Source organism: Neophocaena asiaeorientalis, unplaced genomic scaffold, assembly GCF_003031525.2.
Source record: "Neophocaena asiaeorientalis asiaeorientalis breed wild unplaced genomic scaffold, Neophocaena_asiaeorientalis_V1.1 scaffold327, whole genome shotgun sequence".
In the NCBI taxonomy this organism is placed as follows: domain Eukaryota; kingdom Metazoa; phylum Chordata; class Mammalia; order Artiodactyla; family Phocoenidae; genus Neophocaena; species Neophocaena asiaeorientalis.
In genome coordinates this window covers 3,342,330-3,364,028 of record NW_020174560.1, presented here as the reverse complement: position 1 = coordinate 3,364,028, position 21,699 = coordinate 3,342,330, and the positions used below count along the sequence as shown (strand labels likewise).

At 48.2% G+C, this 21,699-nt stretch overlaps 1 protein-coding gene across 2 annotated transcripts in view; it reads right to left on the bottom strand.

Annotated features, from left to right (window-relative positions):
- MSI2 (musashi RNA binding protein 2) overlaps positions 1–21,699 on the bottom strand; it is a 384,024-nt gene that overhangs the window by 283,061 nt on the left and 79,264 nt on the right. Inside the window, exon 1 of one of the 2 annotated variants that reach the window (XM_024757693.1) lies at positions 8,490–8,702. The exons of the other annotated variant lie outside the window; for it this stretch is intronic. Within the exon in view, the coding sequence (XP_024613461.1) occupies positions 8,490–8,525 (36 nt within the window). The 5' untranslated portion in view covers positions 8,526–8,702. Of the gene's footprint in view, positions 1–8,489; positions 8,703–21,699 lie in introns of those variants that run through there. 2 annotated transcript variants of the gene reach the window in all.

Sequence of the window (21,699 nt, the reverse complement as noted above, 5' to 3'; positions counted from 1 at the left end):
CCAAAGCCCTTCTCAAGGTCACACAGATCAAGTAGCTGGAGGCAAACAGGTCTCAGAACCCATGGTCCCTGAACTATGTACGACTGACGGCCCTTCTCGTTATGCTTTGTTCTCATCTATTTCCCCACTGGAGGCTGACGGGTGAGGTGGGGAGGTAATGCATGTGCCCAGTGAGGCCTGCTACACTTCTGTCACAGAGCCAACTGTATGGCAATGGCCTAGGCTTGCTGCAGGGGCAATGGTGATGTCACTCTTGATGAAATAACTAAGAATGGAACCTAGTCATTCCCACCGCCGGAAAGAAGCAAACAGTGCTACCAACCAATGGGTCAAAAGCAGGCCTGAGAACTAGCTTCACCAGTGTTTCCATAAAGCTCACTGAGTGATTCTGAGATGCAGCCTCATTTTGAAGTCACTGGCATAGATGGTGAGGCCAGTATGAAACTGTTTCTCCCTCACAGATGGATGAAAAAAGGCCAATATGCCATGATGTCTGATATCCCAATTCCCTCAGACATGCTGTTCCTTCTTTCTAGAATGTTTCTCCTTTCCTTGTCTATCTGGAAAATTCCTATTCGTCCTTCAAAGTCCAGGTCCAAAGTCCAGGTAAGAAAACAATTCATCCTGTTTTCCCTGACAACTCCCTGCCAGGCTCACCCACTGGCACTTGCCATCTACCCCGGAGCTGTGCTACCTCAGTACCTAGTACATAACTTCAACATGCCACTCATCTGCCTATCTGCTACTTCCGTGGTTCTCAAACTTTTTGGTGTCACAATACCTTGACACTCTTAAAAAGCAAGGATCACCCAAGCATTTTTGTTTATGCATCTTATATCTATCAATGGTTACTGTATTAGAAATTAAAACAGATATTTTTATTAGAAATTAAAACAGACATTTTAAAATAAGAATACACACATGCCATTAGCCATCCGAACAATGATGTCAACACAGACCGCGGCCTCTGGAAAATTCCACGGTACAGTCATGGAAAGGATGAGAGTGAAAAAGCCAAATAAAAGTCTCGGAATTATTATGAAAAAAACGTTTTGATCCCATAGACTCCTTGAAAAGGTCTCTGGGATGTCCAGGCGTCCCCAATCAACACTTTGAAAACCACTGTTCTAGTGCATTCCTTTGCCATGTCCTGTTTTTTCCTACTCTGGAAGCTGCTCGAGGCAGGGCCTTATCTTACGTCTTCCTGTGTCCTGATGCCCACACTGGTGAACTCCCTTAACCCCCCACTCCCTGGAACCCTGCAAAACCCACCGCAGCTCCCCTCACGGCGGCAACCTTGCTTCACGCCCCATGTCCCACCAGGCCTCCGGGACGTGGCACAGCTGGAAGGGGGCAGTCTGGCAGGTGCATGGGTGCCTCTGGGCACAGGCCTATGCTAGGGTCACCCTGACCCTCTCCCAGAGAGAAGCTTCTCTGCAGATAAGCAACTCCGGAGGTGAGCGTTCACAACATTTATTTACAAAAGGCTGCTACCTGGAGAACGCAGGATACCTTTCAGGTGGGGATTTTAAATCTGATTTGCTTTCCACCGATCCCCCGTAACAAGCCTCTGGGGAAGGACCCAGGAGCTGGGTCCCACAGTTCTTAGGCTACGGAAGCTCAGGCAGCACCGAGAAAGGCTGTTCGGGTCCAGCGGGGCAGGCAGGCCACGGAACCAAGGGCCTCTCTAAGGCCCGAGACTCTCCCTGAGTTCTGGCTAAGACCAGTCTCACCACAGTGGTCGGTCCTCCCGGAAAGGTCCCTATAAAAATGCCCCGAACTCCGTCTGCCTCTTCCAGCCACTCCCCCACCTCCACCTACTACACACACAGTCTTTTCTACCAGCCGCCAGTTTCTAGTTTTCTCTCCTCAGAAAACTTCCAAAAAAAAAAAAAAAAATCACAACTCAGGAAAAGACACCCACGCACCTTGGTCACCGCGCGTGAAGCCATTCCCCCCACGTGGCTTTGTCTCGACTCTACAGCTGCCAGTGGAGGAGAAAGACGTGCCTTTTTTTATACCAAGGTTCTGCCTCATTCTCACCCTCCAAAGCCCCTACCTGGGCGCGCGTATGCAAGGTTAACGCTGATATCGCTATCTGAATACACACTGTAGCTCCGAAAACAAGCCAATAGCTCAGAGGATCCAAGGCAAACTCGGTCCGACAGCCACAGCCCTGACGGCTGCCAAGTCTGATTGACTAGTTGGATATATTTAGATACGGGGGAGGAGGGGGATAAAACACTGTTGTGCTACTGAACTCAAGAAGACTGTGTTGGTAACGACAGACTCGCAAATAAACAGTCAGCAGCCATTCAACTACATCATCTGGCGTCCCCCGCACAGAGCCCTCGCCGGTAAACTACAGGGAATTTCAAAAGCCACCCACGCGAATGAAAAAAAAAAAAAAGAGGCAATTAGAAAGGGTTCTGCCACAGCAATCCCCACAATTATCCTTTAGAAATAAACAAATAAGTAAATATGATCTGTTCCTTGGCTCTCTGCTCTGCTCCACCCCACCCTCACACCTTCCCAGTCTAGGACAAATGGATTATTGATAGAGCAGTAACCAGGCCAAGGTTACTCAATTAAGCCCTGGACCCTATGTTTCTGCTTTTGCAAAGGTTCTGTTTGAAATCTGGCCCTCTCCACCACCAACCACTACATGTGTGGAAATAAAAGTCAGGGTTATTTTAATTTCTTTCTTTCAAGAGATGGAAATATTTAGAGTACGGGGTGGTAACAGTTATTCATTACAGATCCCTTCACCAGGTGGTTCATATACCTCATCCCTTCAGGGGAGGGAAGGGAGAGGGGCAGAGAAGGACCCAGCTGGGGAGTCAGACTCCAGCACAGAGACCAACCCTATCAGAGGGTTTGGGCCTCAGACAAATGGATTTACACCCTATCAGTCTCAGTTTCCTAACCGTAAGGTCAGGGAGATAATACCCATCATTGGCAGGATTTATTCATTCATTCGACAAACGTTTATTGTGACACTACTATGTACCAGGTACCACAGAAAATGCTGAGATCCATTCACAAATAAATTAAAAGTTAAACAAGATGGGCTGTATGGTGCTCTGAACAACACCAGGAATACGGTAAGTGCTCTGTGCATGGGGCTACCCCGCCGCTATGACCCTTCTGTTTGCCCATCTCCAGCCTCTCACCCCACTTCCTCCCTCCCAAGGCCTTCCTTTGGCTATTCTAGCTCACCGAGCTTTCACCAGATTGTTTTTTAATGTTTTATTTATTTTATTTTTATTTATTTATTATTAGTTTTGGCTGCATGGGGTCTTTGTTGCTGCGCGTGGGCTTCCTCTAGTTGCGGCGAGCGGGGGCTACTCTTCATCGCGGTACGCGGGCTTCTCACTTCAGTGGATTCTCTTGTTGGTGGACCATGGGCTCTAGGCATGCAGGCTTCAGTAGCTGTGGCACGCGGGCTCAGTAGTTGTGGCGCACGGGCTTAGTTGCTCCACAGCATGTGGGATCTTCCCAGACCAGGGCTCGAACCTGTGTCCCCTGCATTAGCAGGCGGATTCTTAACCACTGCGCCACCAGGGAAGCCCCTCACTGAGCTTTCGAGCAGACTGTTCTCCTGCTCTACCCCTCCTGACCTAACTCCATTCATGCTAAGTCACTCCTGGATGCCTCCCAACAGATGATGCCCTGATACTTTGCTCTCATGTCACCCTCTACTCTTCCTCTACAGCACTCGTCACCGGTTGTTCTGATGCGCCTACTTGCGAGATTATTTTCGTGTCTGTCCCCCAGTTTCCTGTAGGCTCCACAGAGGCATCTTCCTTCACCACTGAATTCCTCCTTGGCACCTAGAAAAGCACTAGTAGGTACCTAATGCATATCTGTTGGTGGAACGAATGAATGAACCACTTAATGGAGGTAGTCCAGGTGTCTCTGAAGGCCTCTCCTCCACCTCTAGAAACACGACTCCAAGAACTAGTCCCATGATTCTCATCTGCAAAATGAACGGCCGTGAACATCCAAGACCTTCAGCTTTTTTTAAATTAAGTCTCAACACAGGATGTTTCTCTGAACATGGCTAGATCTTTAGAGACAGCAAATATTTTCTTATGAAATAAAAATAAGTTGGGTATCAACTCTTAACAGACAGGAAGTGCCACAAGGTCTTGAAAACAGAGGTTCTTTTTTTTTTTTTTTTTTTAAAAGAATAAATACAGACTTTTGTTTTGGGCAAAACCCTTTGCTAAGAGGGATAGAAGCCAGCAATACGAAAAAGGAAAAAAGAAAGAAACAGCCCAGGCATCCCTGAGCAACACATCCAGGTTCACAGAGCACAAAGGATGTACAGGCCCAAGGAAGCCCTAGGGTTTCTGTTTTTAGGACAAGATTCGATCCCAAAAGGGGGCTCTGGGGTTCAGAGTAAAAGGAGCTGGAGGCTGTTCACACCAAATATTCAAGACCCGATCCTCCGGTTCCAGGGGTTCCCGAGTGGTGTTGGGGGGCGTGATGCAGGGTTGAGGGAGGTGATGGTTATAGTATGGGTGGAAAACGGGCCCATTAGAGAAGCAGAGCCTTAATTTATCAATTAGACGCCATCTGTGGATTGTGTTCCTTGAAATAATTGTTGAATCTGACAATGCACTGCAGCTTTACAAAGTTTCTGCCATCCTTGATGCCGTTTAATTAAATTTCTGCACTTAACTTTGATTGCGCTGAAGCGCTGATGCCTTCCACAGATTGAGCTCCTCAGCCACCTGCTGTGATGGAGCCAAGCGCGTTTCCAGAGCAGGGGAAAAATACGTATTTTCTTTTCTTTTTAAGCCTCGCCTTTTCTCAGTCTTCACCCAAAGGGAATCAAGTCTCCTGCTGCACAGGTGAGACCGTGTCTCTAAACCCAGCCAGGAGAGCCTTCAGACGGACCCACCTGCAGCACTGGGTCTCTCTGTCCCTTCATTGTGTCTCACCGAGAGAGTTAACAAAACAGAATCCCAGACGGTTACCAAACACCAAGAAGTGGCTGAAAACAGAACCCACTAACTATCACAGAAAGCGGCCGAGCACACAGGCTTCGGGTGTGAGCCGCTTCTGCTCCCAGAGTTCCCACACAGGCGCATGCAGGTCAGCCCGGGGATGGACCCCACGCCCGAGGGAAGCCTGCGACCTGGGGTCCACGTTAGCTGGCTAATCTCGACTGATGAGCCTGGGCAAAGCTACAATTGCCAATTGTCAAGGGACATCCAGAAGGCAGTTTCTCACCTGCCTGGTTTCAGAGAGACCACGACCCCCAGCCGCATAGGGCTTCCCCTCAGCCTTCATTTAGTTACTGATTTACGTTGGGATGGCAAAATATACATAACATGAAACCACCATTCTGCTTTCTGCCTCTACGGATTTGACTAGTCCGGGAACCTCATATAAGAGGCATCATACAGTATTTCTCCTTTTGTGCCTGGCTCATTTCACTTAGCATAATGTCTTCAAGGTTCATCCATGTTATAGTAGGGGTCCGAATCCCCTTCATTTTTAGGGCCAAATAATATTCCATTCTATGTACACACATATTTTGTTCATCCATTCATCTGTCAGTAAGCATCTGGGTTATTTCCACCTTCTGGCTACTGTGGATTATGCTGCTATGAACACTGGTGTATAAATATCTGTGCGAGTCCTTGCTTTCTGTTCTTTTGGGTACGTGAGCAGATGTGGGATTGCTGGATCATACAGTAATTCTAGGTTTAATTTTTGCAGGTAGCACCACACTGTTTCTCATTGCGGCTGCACCATTTTACAATCCCACCAGCAGCGCACGAGGGCCTTCATTTCTAAATGGGCACTTTACAATGATAATTCATGCACTGGGGGTGGACACTGCCTCCTCCAGATTGTTTTTTAATATAAATATTCTGCAAGTGGCATTACACGAAGACAAACACTTTAGTGTGGATTTCTTCAAGGGGGAAGTATCAGAGCAGGGCGGGCGTGTGCAGAAAGAAGAGAAGGTGGCAAAGGCAAAGCTAACAGGTGTGAAAAATGAACTCGGTGCAAGGCTCATCTTAAACCTCAAGTTCAAAAGATTTATGGACTAAAACTTCAGCTATAAAATAAAATTCTCAGGAAATGCAGCTGCAACAGTCGATGGATCATTAGGACAGCCGCTTATGCAAGCCATAAACTCACAGGGCAAATGAACTGGGTCAGGTATTAATTTCCACAAAGGGCAGGGTAGCTAGAGACCAGTTACTTCACCATCTCCCTTTTCAGATCATCCAAGGGAGCTTTCATCTCAAGAAAGCCCTAGGGCTTCCCTGGTGGCGCAGTGGTTGGGAGTCCGCCTGCCGATGCAGGGGACGCGGGTTTGTGCCCCTGTCCAGGAGGATCCCACGTGCCGCGGGGCGGCTGGGCCCGTGGGCCATGGCCGCTGGGCCTGCGCGTCTGGAGCCTGTGCTCCGCAGCGGGAGGGGCCGCAGCGGTGAGAGGCCTGCGTACAGCAAAAAAAAAAAGAAAGCCCTAGGTCCTCAATTTAGGGAATGAAGCCTGAGCCCCCCCCCCCACCAAATACAAGCAAATAAACACTTCCCAGTATAGTGTTCTACAACAATATTATAGAGCAAAATGGAAATGGAAATTTACATTTAATGTAAATGTCTGAGTCCAACTCTGCTTCTACAAACTGCAATTTGGTTTCCACATTCATTCACTGAATGTTGAAAGTCAACCTCATTTTGTTTACAAAGGATCCCGCCGCCCTCGGGTTCCATGCGGTTTCATGTTGTTCCACAGGCCCAGGCAGAGGCAAGGGTCTGCTCAATTCCAGAAGGGAAAATCAGGACCACAGATCACCAAGGTATTCTCCCTTCCTAATAACCAACACCAGAGATAAATTCTGGCTTCCCTAAGAGAGTTTATATATTTTCTTATCGTTAGTAAAGATAATTTGCAGATTATGTAAGAGAATGGAATTTCATTGGTTCCACCTTTGTAAAGCTAACCATACACAGTCAACCCTTGAATGACATGGGGGTGAGGGGTGCAGTCAAAAATCTGCATATAACACTCTGAAGTTGGCCCTCCATCTATGAGGTTGCTCCGTATCTGAGGTTCTGCATACTCAGGTTCAACCAACCTCAGATCGTGTAGTACCTATGTATTGAAAAAAAAAAAAAATCACACATAATTGGACCCGTGCAGTTCAAACCCATGCTGTTCAAGGGTCAACCGCACATAGTCTCCGTATCCACAGATTCAACCATCACAGGTCATATACTATATTTACCATCCACAGCTGGTTGAATCCCTGGATGCAGAACCAAGGATACAGGGCTGACTATGGGACTCGAGCATCCATGGATTTAGGTACCCGAGGCAGGCCCTGCAACCAATCCCCCGAGGATACGGAAGGAGGACTAAATAGATTGATACAAGGGAGGGATCTAATGTTAGGCCATGTACTCCAGTTTGGGGTTCAGAAAGTTTATTAACTGTTTACAACATACACCCCATTTAGTTCAACTGAGCTCCCTTCAGAAGAGAAGCAATATGGGAGATACTCTGGACCTCCCCACACACGGAGTTAATATTCTACTTGTTACAATCCATGGCAAATTTTATGGACAAGTTATAAACCATCAGAATTAAGCAGTTCACACAGAAATCCGCATCTTCACCTTCGCCGAGCTGCACCTTCGCACCCTGTAATTAGCCTCTGCCCCGTGAATATGAAGTCCTATGGTGGTACGAAGGGTCAATTACGTCATCGAATGAAGAAAATGAAGACACTTGTCATGGCCTCTGGTTCTGTCTTAAATTAACTTTTCATCTGGAACAAAATGTTACATTCACTTTTCCTATATTCTAAAATTTGCCTTCCGTGGACGCAGTAAGGTATATTAAAAATTTACGAGAACTGAGAAATCAGAGAAGAATCACTCCATGGGCATAAAGCTTAGTTCTAACATTTTCTCTCTGTGGGTTCGCAAGAACATCCAGGGACAGCACCGACCTAAGTGCTACCAGATTAAACGAGTTGGGATCCAGTGGCCCCTCTCGGGCTGCGGGGGAGATTCGGGGACACGGGGCATGTCAGCTCTGGGGCAGCAAAGTGGGACTCACGGCCCCTGGACAGGTTTCCTCTCACGGATCACCAAGCCACCTCTGCTCAGCCTGTTATTCTCCTCAGTGAAGCCAGACCCAGCAAGGAGATACCCTAAACCTACCTCTGAGTGGCCCTGCTAGAGATGAGAGATGCTCGGAGAGAAACTGGGGAAAAGCAAAATCGTAAAACAGAAAAAGTTTCAATTGTTGCATCCTGGGCCTCAAATCCCCTGGGAAGTCAGACAGGGTATAAATCACACCGATATACAAATTAAATACGTAAGCACCAGCCTGTAGCAGCCACCCAGCTCCTTCCCCAAACCCTGAAACCTCAGTCTATGGAAGATTCGTGGCTGGCTCCCCAGGGCTGCAGGCACCCGGCTCCTAACAAAACATGGGTCCAACCTCTGTACCTTTTCACTTGCTTCAAGCATCCGCTCCTTCAGCATGCGTGAGGGCACAGAACTTTCTGGAAAATCGTGTCTGTGGCTCTTCTGTGGTCCTGAACCCTGGGACACCCCGAGGGGATTTCCTATGCGATAAGACAGAGGGCCAGTCTCCCCGAGTTGCCCCTGAGGAGTTTCCCAGAATACCGTAAGTCACAAATAAAAGCGCTGAGCGACAGCACATGGGGTGGGGAGCTTAGCATGGGGCTGACAAACGGGGGGGTGACTAGGAGAGCAATAACAAGGGAACTGAAAATGATGTTCACTGCAAAAGAGAGCAGAGTAAGTCAATTATAGAGTAAATGGTAGCAGGGGTACCCCAGGGCCCCGCAGGGCTTCAGCACTCAACAACAGGGATTTCCCGGGGCGGGGCCCTGTAGCTTGGGGTATCACTGGCTGCAGGTGGTACAGACAATTCCCCCACCCACCCTGCCACTACCGGCTTTTCCTGTTGACTCACACAGCCCTGGGGTAAATGAAGTACTGGGAGGCCCGTTTAATAGATGAAGAAACTGAGGCTCAGGCAGGTAAGCCCCTGTTCAGAATTACCCAAGCTGCTACCTAGATTTGGAGCCCTTGTCTTTGTAACTTAGAGGCCCACGCACTCAATTACCAGCCCTTACAGCTGGATTCATAATAACATTAAAATACCGACAGTGAGTCAGAACAAAGATCTGTCGCAGTGGGGACCTGAAAAGCTTTTGACTGGAGGCTCTCCGCTGCGATTTTCCCCACCTCCCACTGCCAAGCAGTGGGATTCCGGGGTTCTGGGAAATAGGGAGGGTGGATTAGGGGCAAAACCTTGTCTCCTGCCACTAAGATGGCAGGACCACCTGCTAAACCATCTGAAAAGCGGTCTCCTGCCCAGGTTCTGACGGACAGCAGCCTTGGGGGACTTTTGTGGGTGAATAGAGCTGCCCTCCATAAAACCAATCTCAAAGTACTAGGAATAGCCCTCAAAGAGCCCTAGTCATATCATCCTTGAGCACGCTTACATTTCAACTGGTGCAACACTGCAGGTATGGGAACTTCTACACAACTGTTAGAAGTGCTGTGAAAATCAGTACTTCTTTTATTTGCCCTAAAATTATTTTCCTCAAGCCTCATACTTTTTGTATTCACAGAATCACCGTGTGACCTTCAATCTTTAACCTCTCTGAGTCCATTCATGTGCACAATGAGGACTCTGACCTACGAAATCTCCAAGGTCCCTCCAAACTCTACCAGGATCACACATCCCATATTCACCTTCTGGTACACCACTTTGATGTTCAAGTCAACCCAATCTCACCTTTCCGAAAGATCCTTGTGCTGAGGGATGCCTTTCCAGGGTGACTGCTAGCTCCTATGACGTCTTTGTGTGAATTAGAAGAATACGGTACTTCCTCCAAACAGATACAGCCTCACCTTGGAGCAAAACTTGGCTTTCAGCCCTCAGTCAATCAGAAGGCTTGTTAGTGGACCACCTGAACAACCATACATGGAACCCTTGTACCTTTCTATTGAACATTACTGGGGCCTCAGCACTCAATTCTGCCGGCAATAACAACAAAAATAGCAACTAGTATTTGTTGATTGTATTATACGTTACCAGGCACTGTGGTAACTTCTTTTTGCTTTAAATGCTATGGAATAGACATCAAAAACATTAACAGCATATATGTACACTACAAAGACAAACAACCAGGGACTTCCCTGGTGGCGCAGCGGTTGAGAATCCGCCTGCCAATGCAGGGGGCACAGGTTCGAGCCGTGGTCCGGGAAGATCCCACATGCCGCGGAGCAACTAAGCCCGTGCGCCGCAACTACTCGCGCTCTAGAACCCGCGAGCCACAACTGCTGAAGCCTGTGCGCCTAGAGCCCATGCTCCGCAACAAGAGAAGCCCTGCTCACTGCAGCTACAGAAAGCCCGCATGCAGCAATGAAGACCCAAAGCAGCCAAAAATAAATAAATAAATAAATAAAATAAAAATTATTTTAAAAAAAAGACAACCAACCAACACCCACACACCTACCTATCAGGCAGTTTAAGAAACAACGAAATATTAACTTTGCCTTTTCCTAATCCCATCCCTTTCCTTCCTTACTCAGAGGTAACCATTATCCTAAATTCTGTGTATCCCACTCTCCTGCTTTTCCTGATCATTTTGCCACCATCAATTTTGCATATTTTTGGACTTATGTAAAAGGAATCAGAGTGTATGGCCTCTTCCAGGCTTGCTGGTCTCTCTCCTGTTAAGTCAGTGAGTCATCGGTCTTGCTGCAGGCAGCTGCAGTACTGAAGCTGCCATTCACCACTCACAACAATGACAGTATGGATAGTAATAGCTCCATTCTTCAGATGAGGAAACTGAGGCTTCGGGAGGTTAAATGACTTGCCCAAGGCTGCATGGTTGGTTAGTGGCCCAGCTGGGATTCAAACTCAACTGATGAAAACTCATAATGCAATCAGTATTAACCAGGCAGTGTGGCTGAGGGGAGAGGCATGAAGGAGGCAGACCCAATTCCGCCCTCAAGGCACTTACGGGCAGGTCTGACTCTGTACACAGATCTGTCTGAATGCAGAACCCCCGTTCTTGACTCCTAGGTAATGCTACCTTCCCACCTGTTTGAGAAGCTCAAACCAGAACTGCAACTGAGGATCCTGTAGCAGACATGCCTTCAATGGTCAGCACAGACCACTTCTAAATGCCTGGCCTTCGATCCTGGCCTTTACATCCTTATTACAACACACACACACACACACACACACATACAGAGAGAGAGAGAGAGAAACAAACACCCACATACGGAGAAGAGTTCTAAGTTTCCAAGAAAAGGCAGACTGTCATGGGTGAGGCTCCAGCTATAGACTTGAGTCATTAAACGTGTTACCTTACCTGGCAAACACTTAACCTTAAACATCCCTGCAGCCTTCAGAAAAGCCAACTTCAGCCCAGGACTGGAACCAGCCTGGAGAAAAATGCCCAGAGGAGTCACTCTGGTTGTACAGGTACAACATGCTCTCCAGAAAAAAAAAAACAAAAAAACCATAAAGACTTTCGCTTCTTCCCTTTGCCCTCAATTTTTCACTGATGCTTTTCAGGGGCAAAAAGTTGCCATGGTCCATCACTGGGAGCCTTGGAACCCCCTTTGAAGCCAAGCCCGCCAAGCTCTGGGTCCTTAGATCAGCTACTTCCTGGGGGGACAGGGATACATGGAAGCACCATTCAGGAAAGACGCAAGAAAACTGGCCCCAGATAGGAGATGGGGATCCTGGCTTAGTTACCAAGTCAGCCAAGGTCAAAGGTAAGATCAAAGGCAGACTCAGTCAGGAGATACAGCAAAGCGCCTTTGGCTGATCCAAAAAAAAAAAAAAATTTAATTAATTAATTTATTCATCTGGACAGCAAGCATTTCTCCCTGAGCATTTTCTCTCCATATTTACTGATCAAATCTTTGTGAATGAAAGCACAACCCTCTTACTGGATAAAGAGAGACACACACAAAAGCCCCTCGACTGAAAAATCTAGTCCAGCAGGTCGTGATTTCACCTTTGAGCGAACAGTATGGGGCCACAAAGGGCTGGAAAGGGAGCTGGTGGCACAGCTCCCACTGGCGTCATCATTAATAAGTAAGCGGCAGTGGCCTGTGCAAAGCTCGCCTGGCCTGGCAAGCATGCCAACCGGGCTGAGCAGGCACAGCCCGTGGTGCCAAAGAAGCACCGGGACTGGGGCTGAGCAGGAGCACGGAGGTGTCCCAGTGACACTGGGCGGGGGGGGGGCTCCATCCTGCTCTGAACCCAGAACCCTTAACGAGCCCCACCTCAGCCGCCCAATTCCTACTGTATCTCCCACCAGTCACAGACCCCGACTCTGGTGGCCTTGGAGGGTCCTGGAGCTGCAAGCCACCCAGAAGCTGTCACTCGGGCGACCAGAAGTTCAGGACTCCCAAGAGATGCTAGGAGTGTGGCTGACTGGGTCTGCAGGGCTTGGCTGCTCTCAGAGGCCACTCTTCTGCCAGGGGAGAAGGGGGCCTTTGCGGCAATGAAGGAGGCTCTCCTTAAGAAGAAACGGGCCGAGCCTGCTTTGTTCGCTCAGGAAGGCTTGCATCATTAGGGAGAGAGCCTGTGCTGAGCAGACCAACAGGGAACAAATCCAGCCTGGAGGACTGGGGCAGGGTCCGCTGCATGGAGGGGCAGCTGGCCGGGAGGCTCGCTGCTGGCGCATCTCAGGGCTCCAGAATAACCACACCGATTTGCACACGAATAAGCAAACACAAAACCCCAAAGCGAGGACGTTCAAAACCGAAAGCAGCTGCTAATCACCTGTTTCGTTTTTTTTTTTTTTTTCTTAAATTAGCTGCAACGAAGAATTTCCAAACTCTCAAGTACAATACACAGCTTAACATTTTCATACACCTGTAAAACCACTAAGTTAAATCCCATTACAAAAGACTTCAACTTACAAAGGAGCAGTTCAAACAGAGTTCTTATCTAACACAAACAATGGAAAATGATTTAGGCAGAGAACATCAGTCACTGGAAATTAACATTTGAAAAAATTTTTTTACATAAAAACCATCTGTGTGTTGAGACCATGCACTCTGCTAAAACACAGGCCTAATTAAGAAACTAGGAACCACGGCGTTACATGGTGATGCATTGTTTTGTGTTTTCTTTCTTTCCTTTTTTTGTTTACTTTGTTTTGAGTCTTGCTGAAATCTTATTAATACAGACCGTGCTGTCCTGTCTTCTCCGCAAATCTAAAATGATGTCTATGTCACATTGCTAAGGGTGCTTGCAGCTGTCAGACAAAACACACTTGTCTTAATCTGGGCTGCTTCTCCCATGCCAGCATGCCCACCCAAGGCTATCTGCTTACAAGCCCAGCCAGGGCATAAAAGTAACAGGAAGATAAAAACGAAGAAGCATGCCCACTGGAAAAGAAGTTACACAAAGAGGGGAGAGCTGGTATGTATAGGTAACAAAGTCCAGAATTAAAATATAACATCTTTCTTTCCCCCCCACCTCACTCTCCCCCTCTGAGCAAGGGATTTAAAGAGACCAACTAACAGCTATCATCCAAATGGCGCTTTACATCTTACAAAGCACTGGGTGGGGTAGCTTAGTTGATGTACACAGCGACTTGGTGACACAAAGATAAGGAAACTAAGTCTCAGAAAGGTTAAATGGCCTATCCAGGGTCACAGAGCTAGTTCGTAAGAGACAGACCAGAGCCTGGAACCCAGCCAGGCCCTGCCTGCCCCACTGCTTCTCAAAATAGCACTGCCAGGACAAGGGAGGGCTTCTGGCCCAGGCTTTGGAACGAGAGAATCGCGCGGTCTCAACAACGGTAACCAAGAGTTGGCCTGTGATTGTACTTCTTCGAGGGTCTTGTGTTTTGAGGGTAATAGTACAGGTTTCACCTGGGTTTTGCCATGCTCCCCAACAGAAAGGTCCCAGGAAAAGAAAAATACGGGAGACCCAAGGGGACAGACCATTGTGTCATGAACAGACAGTGTTTTGTCTGCTCCCCTACCCCTACCTTTGGGGAACCAACCCTCCCTCACCCCATGCAGTTCTAACGGGACTGGCAATCAGAGACCGGTCCAAGGACTGGGCCTGTGACCTAAGCAAGGCCAATCAGTGAACCTCCCTGAAAGTGGCACGCGGATGCTGAAAGAAAGCAGGAACATTTCCACTGGAGTTGCCAAGTTAATATGTGAATCCAAGATCCCAACGGCCAACTTATCCAACTCAAGGAAAACATTTATCTACAAAAGCAGTGAGTGAGGGCAACCCACAGAGGGAAGGAAAGGGGAGAGATGAGGGCCAGAGAGGGCCATGATGATATCATTTGCGCCCCTGGAACCAACTGTGACAAAGCCAGGAAAACTCCTGGACTTTACAGTGACATGAGCCAATACACTCCCTTTTCTCCTTGAGTTCGTTTGAGTGGGGTCATTTGAAACCAAAAGGATGCTGACTTATGACACATAAGACAATGTTAAATATACACTGACCACAAACTCCACGTTTTTCAAACAACCTCTATTTCCAATACTCAGTTTTGTGGCCCCATAAAACCACTTCCACTCTTGCCTTCTAGAATCAACTCTCGACCCAGCAGCTGGAGTAATCTTCTTCAACAGTTAATCCTATTACATCATTCTCTGGCTTAAATCCTTGCCAAGGATGTCCTATCGCAATCTCCTTTTTAGGGACTTCAAGGTTCCTCTTATGTGGCCCCTGCCTCCCTTCTCCAACTCACATCCCACCCGTTCCCCATCGTACCCACTCCCCTCCCACTCCCAAGCCTGCTCCGGCCTAAAGACACCCGCATTTGCTGTCGCCTCTCTCAACAGGGCAGTGACCTAAGTCACCTTGTTCACTTCTGCATCCCCAGAGCCCAGCCTCTCTGCCACTATTTATTGAATAAATAAACAAAATTCCAGTCCTATGGCATCCACACAACACTGCAAATAAGGACAGCATGGAATCCTGGGCCATCTAATATCCTCAGGCTTTTCACCCCGAAACTTAGATCATCAGAGTTATGCTATTGCCAGGAGTTGGCAAACCACATTCGGCAGGCCAAACCCAGTCTCCCGTTTGTTCTAATACGATCTGTAAACTAAGAATGGTTTTTACAGATGAATACTTTAACTGATTTGATAAGAGAAAACAGTAACTTGGAACTCCAAGTCAGTTTCATTCTTCTCATTAGTAAATCTGTATTACAAAAACTTGTACTGTTACTGTTATTACATTTTGAATTTCATCAGTAAAAAATCTGTATAAATTTGTTTTCTCTCTCATTATGGTTAAGTACTTACCTAATATCCTCAATATCGCCTCTTGACCCACAAAGCCTAAAATATTTACCGTCTGGCCCCTTTAGCAAAGAAGTTTGCCAACCCCTGCTATAGACTTACTATTTATCAAGGGGAAAAAGAAGAGTTACACGTCAGTCCAACCATGGCACCATCCAGGACTGATAGCGAAGGAGGAAACAAGACCAGGTCGTAAGTTGCTCTTAATGTCCTGGGACCCAGAAAAAAAATCAGATTAAGTCTCTGACATACAGAAAACTCTCAATTCAAAGACCCTCGACATGAAATAGACATTCTGGTTCAACAAACACCCTTACAAGAGAAATGACCACATTACCTGCGCCACTGTCCACTCCACTTACCCGCTAAATAAGTAACTGAGGAAATAACCGTCCATGTTTTACCTTAGAGTCTCTCTTTGTTCCTAATTGGACTGCGCCCCGGTGCTTTGAGTCTGCCATTAGCCATATGCTACCGGAGATCCTACAGGACACAGATGCCCTTAGGACAACCCCAAGAAAACGCAGCGCTTCGGAACCACGTCAAATCCATCAACACACCTCCATCCAGTGTGGAAGGCACAGCTGCGCTTGCCTCCCATTCTGCCGCACAGCTGGTCCAGGGATGACTTAGACAGGCCAAGGCTCCACCCCACTCCCATCTTGGCCAGCAAAAGCGCAATAATGGTCTGGGAAACACAGGAGCCCAGACTCTACCTGAGTTGCCAGAATAGTGAAGGAAAGAACCGTGTCCTTCCCTGGAAGGGAGCACATGGACAGGGAACTGTCTGGGGAAAGATGGGCCAGGGGGCTGCTGACATTCAAATCATCATTAAATGACTCAACTTTCCAGAAATAAGAGGCATCAATCACACTGGGAAATTCTCCATCTTGACTTTTCTTTCTGGCTTCCGTGGAATAAAGCTGCAGAGTAGAGAACCAATTAATTTTTAAGCATTTCTTTAAAATTACAGCAATCGGGCTTCCCTGGTGGCGCAGTGGTTGAGAATCTGCCTGCCAATGCAGGGGACACGGGTTCGAGCCCTGGTCTGGGAAGATCCCACATGCCGCGGAGTAACTGGGCCCGTGAGCCATAATTACGGAGCCTGCGCGTCTGGAGCCTGTGCACCGCAACAAGAGAGGCTGCGATAGTGAGAGGCCCGCGCACCGCGATGAAGGGTGGCCCCCGCTTGCCGCAACTAGAGGAAGCCCTCGCACAGAAATGAAGACCCAACACAGCCATAAATAAATAAATAAAGCAAAAAAAAAAAAAATTACAGGAATCACCCTCACCCAGTCCAGTCATTACTAACTTCCTGCTTTCCACACCCGGATCCTTAACACCGCCCTGCAGAACTGCTCTGTGCCCGAGAGGACACAGGAGGAGGGTAGAGAAGCCTTGCTGGCCAGAGCAAACTGGTTGCCTAAGGAACCCCATCCAAATGCAATCCACCCAGTGAGGCACCGAGAAGCCTGAAGACGTGAAAACAACTCCTTCAAGACCTAAAACCTAGTCCAGGTACAGCCTTTGCAAGGTAACAGGTATTCAGGGATCAGCTGACATCTACTCCCAGCCCTCCCTTTGTCTCTCAGCAGGGCCCCTCTCGGTACCTGCTCCTAGAATTAAGATGCCTGTGAGCCTTGGCAGGGCAAGAAGACACACCGGAGCTCCGCACTGGGCAAGGCCACGCAGACATACGTACAGTAGGAACAGGGGTTCTGAACACCGTCACCAGGAGCTCCCCCATTCATCTGCCTCCCTTCTCTTTTCACCAAAGTCTTAAAATCCTATTTTCTCCCCTTCTTCCTCTCAAAACGAGAGGAGCAAACTTAAGAGTCCTCTATTCAAACTTCTGAAGTCCAGACTTCTAAAGAACAAATAGGAAGGGCAGCCACAGATTGCTGTACTTTGGAAAAATACCAAAGTGGCCTTAGGTCCCCAAAGATTCATGCCCGGTGGGGCTCAGAGATTCCAAAAGAAACCCGCCACGAACTCACACCCACGTCCCTCGACAAATATTTGCTGAGTGCCTACGACATGGAGGTGCTGTGCGGGGGACACAACAGTAAACAAAACACAAGAAATCCCTACCTTCCTGGGCTTATATTCAGACACCTCATGTACCCTCTGGATTTGAAAGGCTCACAAAGAGAAAACAGCCTACATCACACGTTTCCCTCAGTGTTTCTCCACACAGCATGCCTTCTCATTCATTTACCGTCTCACTCACTCACTCGCTCATCCATCCATCCATCCATCCATCCATCCATCCATCCATCCATCCTCCCATCAACACTCTGTGTTGAACACAAACCTTGGGTCAGGCACTGAGCTAGGGGAGTGAGAGCTCTAGCATTTATAGACAGAAGGGGCTTCGGAGCTGCAGCCTCCTCAGTGGGAAAGGGGAAGGGGTCATGGATTTGTCCTAAGGCTACACAAGCACTCGGTTCCTGCTTAGATGGTGCACTTGTTTGTGGTGGCTGGGAGGTATTGATGGAGACTGGGGGAGGGGACAAAGCCCCTGCCCCACCTCTAAGAGGCCCTGGGGACAAGGAAATGAGGATGCTGTGGCCGCTGCCCTTCCTGAGGTTACGCTCTCACTGGTCAACGTACTCATACGCTGGTTATGCTGTTTGACTCTCCAGAACCATCACTCTGCTCTTCTCCTCTCTGCTCGGTGCCTGGAAAGACTGATCTCTGCAGGATGGGTCTCCTGGGCTCCCCTGGCTTTGGCCAAGAGAAGACACTGTCAGAAGAAGGTGGGAAGCAAGAAGTTGGGAGATCCGTCCCTGCATGGTGGGCCTAATTCTTCTTCCTCTGCCACAGCTCCTGTAGGGCACCCCTTCCCATGGCTCCATTCCACTCACTGCTCCCTCCTCTGCCCCTCTGGATAGAAGGGCAGGAACTGCTTGGGCTGCCATGATCCCCGGGTACTTCATCATTCCGTGTTGAACCTTTAACTCTGTCTACACCTCTGTAAATAGACCCCTCATTCAGTCTTTTCAATGACCCCCTCCCGGAGGCATCTGTTTCCTACAGGGACCTTGGCTGATATGATCCAGCGGGTGAACAAAAAGTCTGAAGTGCTATGCGCATCAACAGAGATAAGCCCAGGCTTCCAGGCGCAGGTGGAGAAGGGAAGGAGGAGTAGCAGAAGCTCGCAGACAAGGCGATACTTCAGCAGAATAAGCAAGGTGCAGACAAGACCATCAGGCCAGGCAGCCCAGTATCACAGAAGCATCAACGACCAGCAGCGTCGGGAAACTGCCACGGCAGGTCCGTACAGTGGGGCGTGAGCAGGACAAGTGACGATGCTTGAGAGGAGGGGGAACCGGATGACTCGAAACAATGCTGAGGCACTTGGACTTTATCCTGAAGCAATGGGCAGGCTCCAAGTGCCCATCACATGGTGATTCCATCCAACACTCCACGTGTTTCCAGACATATCCCTTCCTTAGACAAACGGAAAACTGACATCCATTGGGGACAAATAAACATAATCCCTGAAACGGGTATTCCAGAGAAACGTGTCTAAAATCTATGGCAAAAGAAAATAGAAGCAATCAGACCATGAAATATAACGCACAGTAATATCCTTCTATGAAAACACACACACACCTGGCACTGTTAACAACAGGCTTTGGAGCATGACCACCTCGGGTGAAAACACACCAATCATTAACAACGGATTCTGAGGAGATTACAACCTAAATAACTATCACTGGAACACATAGGTTACTTAATATAAAGTGGTTCCGTATGGTTCATTTATAATTCACATGGCATCAGTCGGCAAACGTCCACTCAGATGACATCTACTAGAGTCACTAGATGTGCTTTTATTCTTCCAAAAGGGTGTATTCAAGAGATTTTCAGGTACCACTGGATTCTAGAATATTCTTGGGTTAAAAAACTACTTCTTGGCTTCCCACCCCCCTCCTTTGGGTTTTTATGTGTATATATTCCTAAAATTGGCTTTGAAAGCCTTCAGTAGAATGACTTCTGAAGTCCATCTGCTCGATAAGGTCGCCGTGAGCAGTGTCCTCACCCTTGTTGTTGTTCCTGGGTCATAGCAGCCGGGACGGAACACAGCACACATGTGTACCAACCAGCTACTGAAATACAACTGATTAAAAGTCATCTGTTAGCCTATTAAGAGTATTTCTACCACTGTTACTCACTACATGGCACTTAGACACTAAGGTACACAATTCAGGCTTCTGAAGCGGATTTTCTAATGTTTCATTCTTGTTCTTCTTTGTTTCTTCTTTCTTCTTCCCCCAGTGCATATAATGGACTCAAATGCTGAGAGCTTTCCCGTACTTCTTTAATCACTGTCAGGATGGCTCATAAATGTTAATTAAGAAGAAGATTTAAATGTTACTCCCCAACTGTGCCAAATTGAGAAGCTCTCAGTTTCCCATGCTCTCCCCGTGAGCTTTCATTCTCCAGGTCTGCTCCTTCAGACCCCCTTCCAATGAGCTCACACACATGCACACGTACGCACGCACACACGCACACACACACACACACACACCCCACGCAAGAGGGAGGATGATGGGCAGATGACAAGCCCAACAGTTAGGAGGAGGGAGGGTTCACAGACAACAGCCTGGACCCCTCAACCTGGGCCTCTCAACCCCAGACAGAGGAAAAGAGTGGCCGGCCAGGAACCCTGATGGATGGCGAGCCCGACACTGCTCTTACTTCAGAAACTTCAAGAAGGCATCTCTGTGCCCCCAATATCTCCTTAGCCTGCAGGCCAGGACTCCAAGCCTTGGCTCTAGAGACAAAGCCTCTTGGTCCATAATTTGAGGTAAAAGGCTTACCTGGCGGAGTCAACCCGCACAAATGTAGACAGTATCAGATCTTTCCTAACTGAGGTGAAGCAGTAAACTAAGAAGGCAAAACATCCCTAGAGGGGATGTGACTTGGGGAGCAGAGGTAACTGACGAATGTTGCCTACCATGCCCCTGCAGGTCATCTTCCTGAATTCCATAGTCTGACTGGTGGCCTCTACTCGAATGGGGCAGCTCAGGCATCTATCCCTACCCACCCAGCTCCCAGACTCCTCCATCTCAGCCCCTCCAGCCAGCCAACCTCACGCTCATCACCACAGGTGCGTCCAAGCCATTGTCAGATGCACCGCAAGTCACTTGTGCTCCTAGTAAAGCACCAAAGTGCCCAAGGAACTTAGCGTTTAAGAAGGCGCAGCTGGGGAATTCCCTGGCGGTCCAGTGGTTAGGACTCCGAGCGCTCACTGCCGTGGCCCAGGTTCAATCCCTGCTTGGGGAACTAAGATCCCACAAGCCGTGCAGTGCAGCTAAAAAAAAAAAAAAAAAAAAAAGGCACAGCAGATTCTAGATTCCTCCTAGAGAAGAATCACCCCTTCTACTGCAATGTGTGCATCCGTGAGTAGGAAAGAAAGGGTTAGACATGCAGCAAAGCACAGAGGAACTGTGCACACATCCAACAAATGAACCACGAGCTCGAAGAAGGCAGAAACCAAATGAGCTTATCCTGCTCACCGCTGGATCCTCTCAGGGCCTGGCAGAGCGTCAGTGAGTGAGGGAAGGAAAGGACGGCTGGACATGTCCTGAATCCAAAGTCCTGACAAAGACTAAAGGATCACTTGGATAGCTTGAGGAACTGAAGCAGGTGATGTGGGAAACCCTGCAGAACCTACTCTGCCAAGAGAGACCCCAGGACAAAATCCCACTTTTCTGCTTCCCAGGGGGTACAGGTGCCAGAGGGAGAAACCCTGGGAGGTGACCTCGCTGAACATACCATTGACAACCATGAAGACAGAACAACTCAGTGAAAGAGCCCCGGTGGGGAGAGAGGGACAGGAGACCGCACGTCTGCAGCACAGCGGCACCCACACAGGTGGGTCTGTCCCGATGGGGGCAGGGTGCAAAGCAAGGAGACCCACGGGGAGGATGGGTCTTCTTTTCTTCTCTTAGAATTTGAAAAGGGCTGCTATAATGCTGCATTCATTATTTAAAAACAGGAATAGTTAAGAACATTTTAAAAGAGCTAGAAGTCTCATAATTCAAATTTTGATAAGATGGTACACTGTGGAGTAATCCATCAATTCCCACTTCCTTTCTAGAATGCAAGTCCAGAACACATCACATCATTATCGTCTATGCCAATATAAGAACAAGTGGGAAGGGCCAGGACTGTCATAACTCATTTCCAGGAACAATGGTGAACAGGAGTATTGACCGCTGGCTGATTAAGGAATCTGCTAGAGTAAAATGCTGGCAAGTTTTCCCTTTGGAACTCCATGACAAAGACAGAAACACAACTGGTGTGTATTTGATAAGGCTGCGATGTGGCCCAAAACCTTTAAGGCATTGTC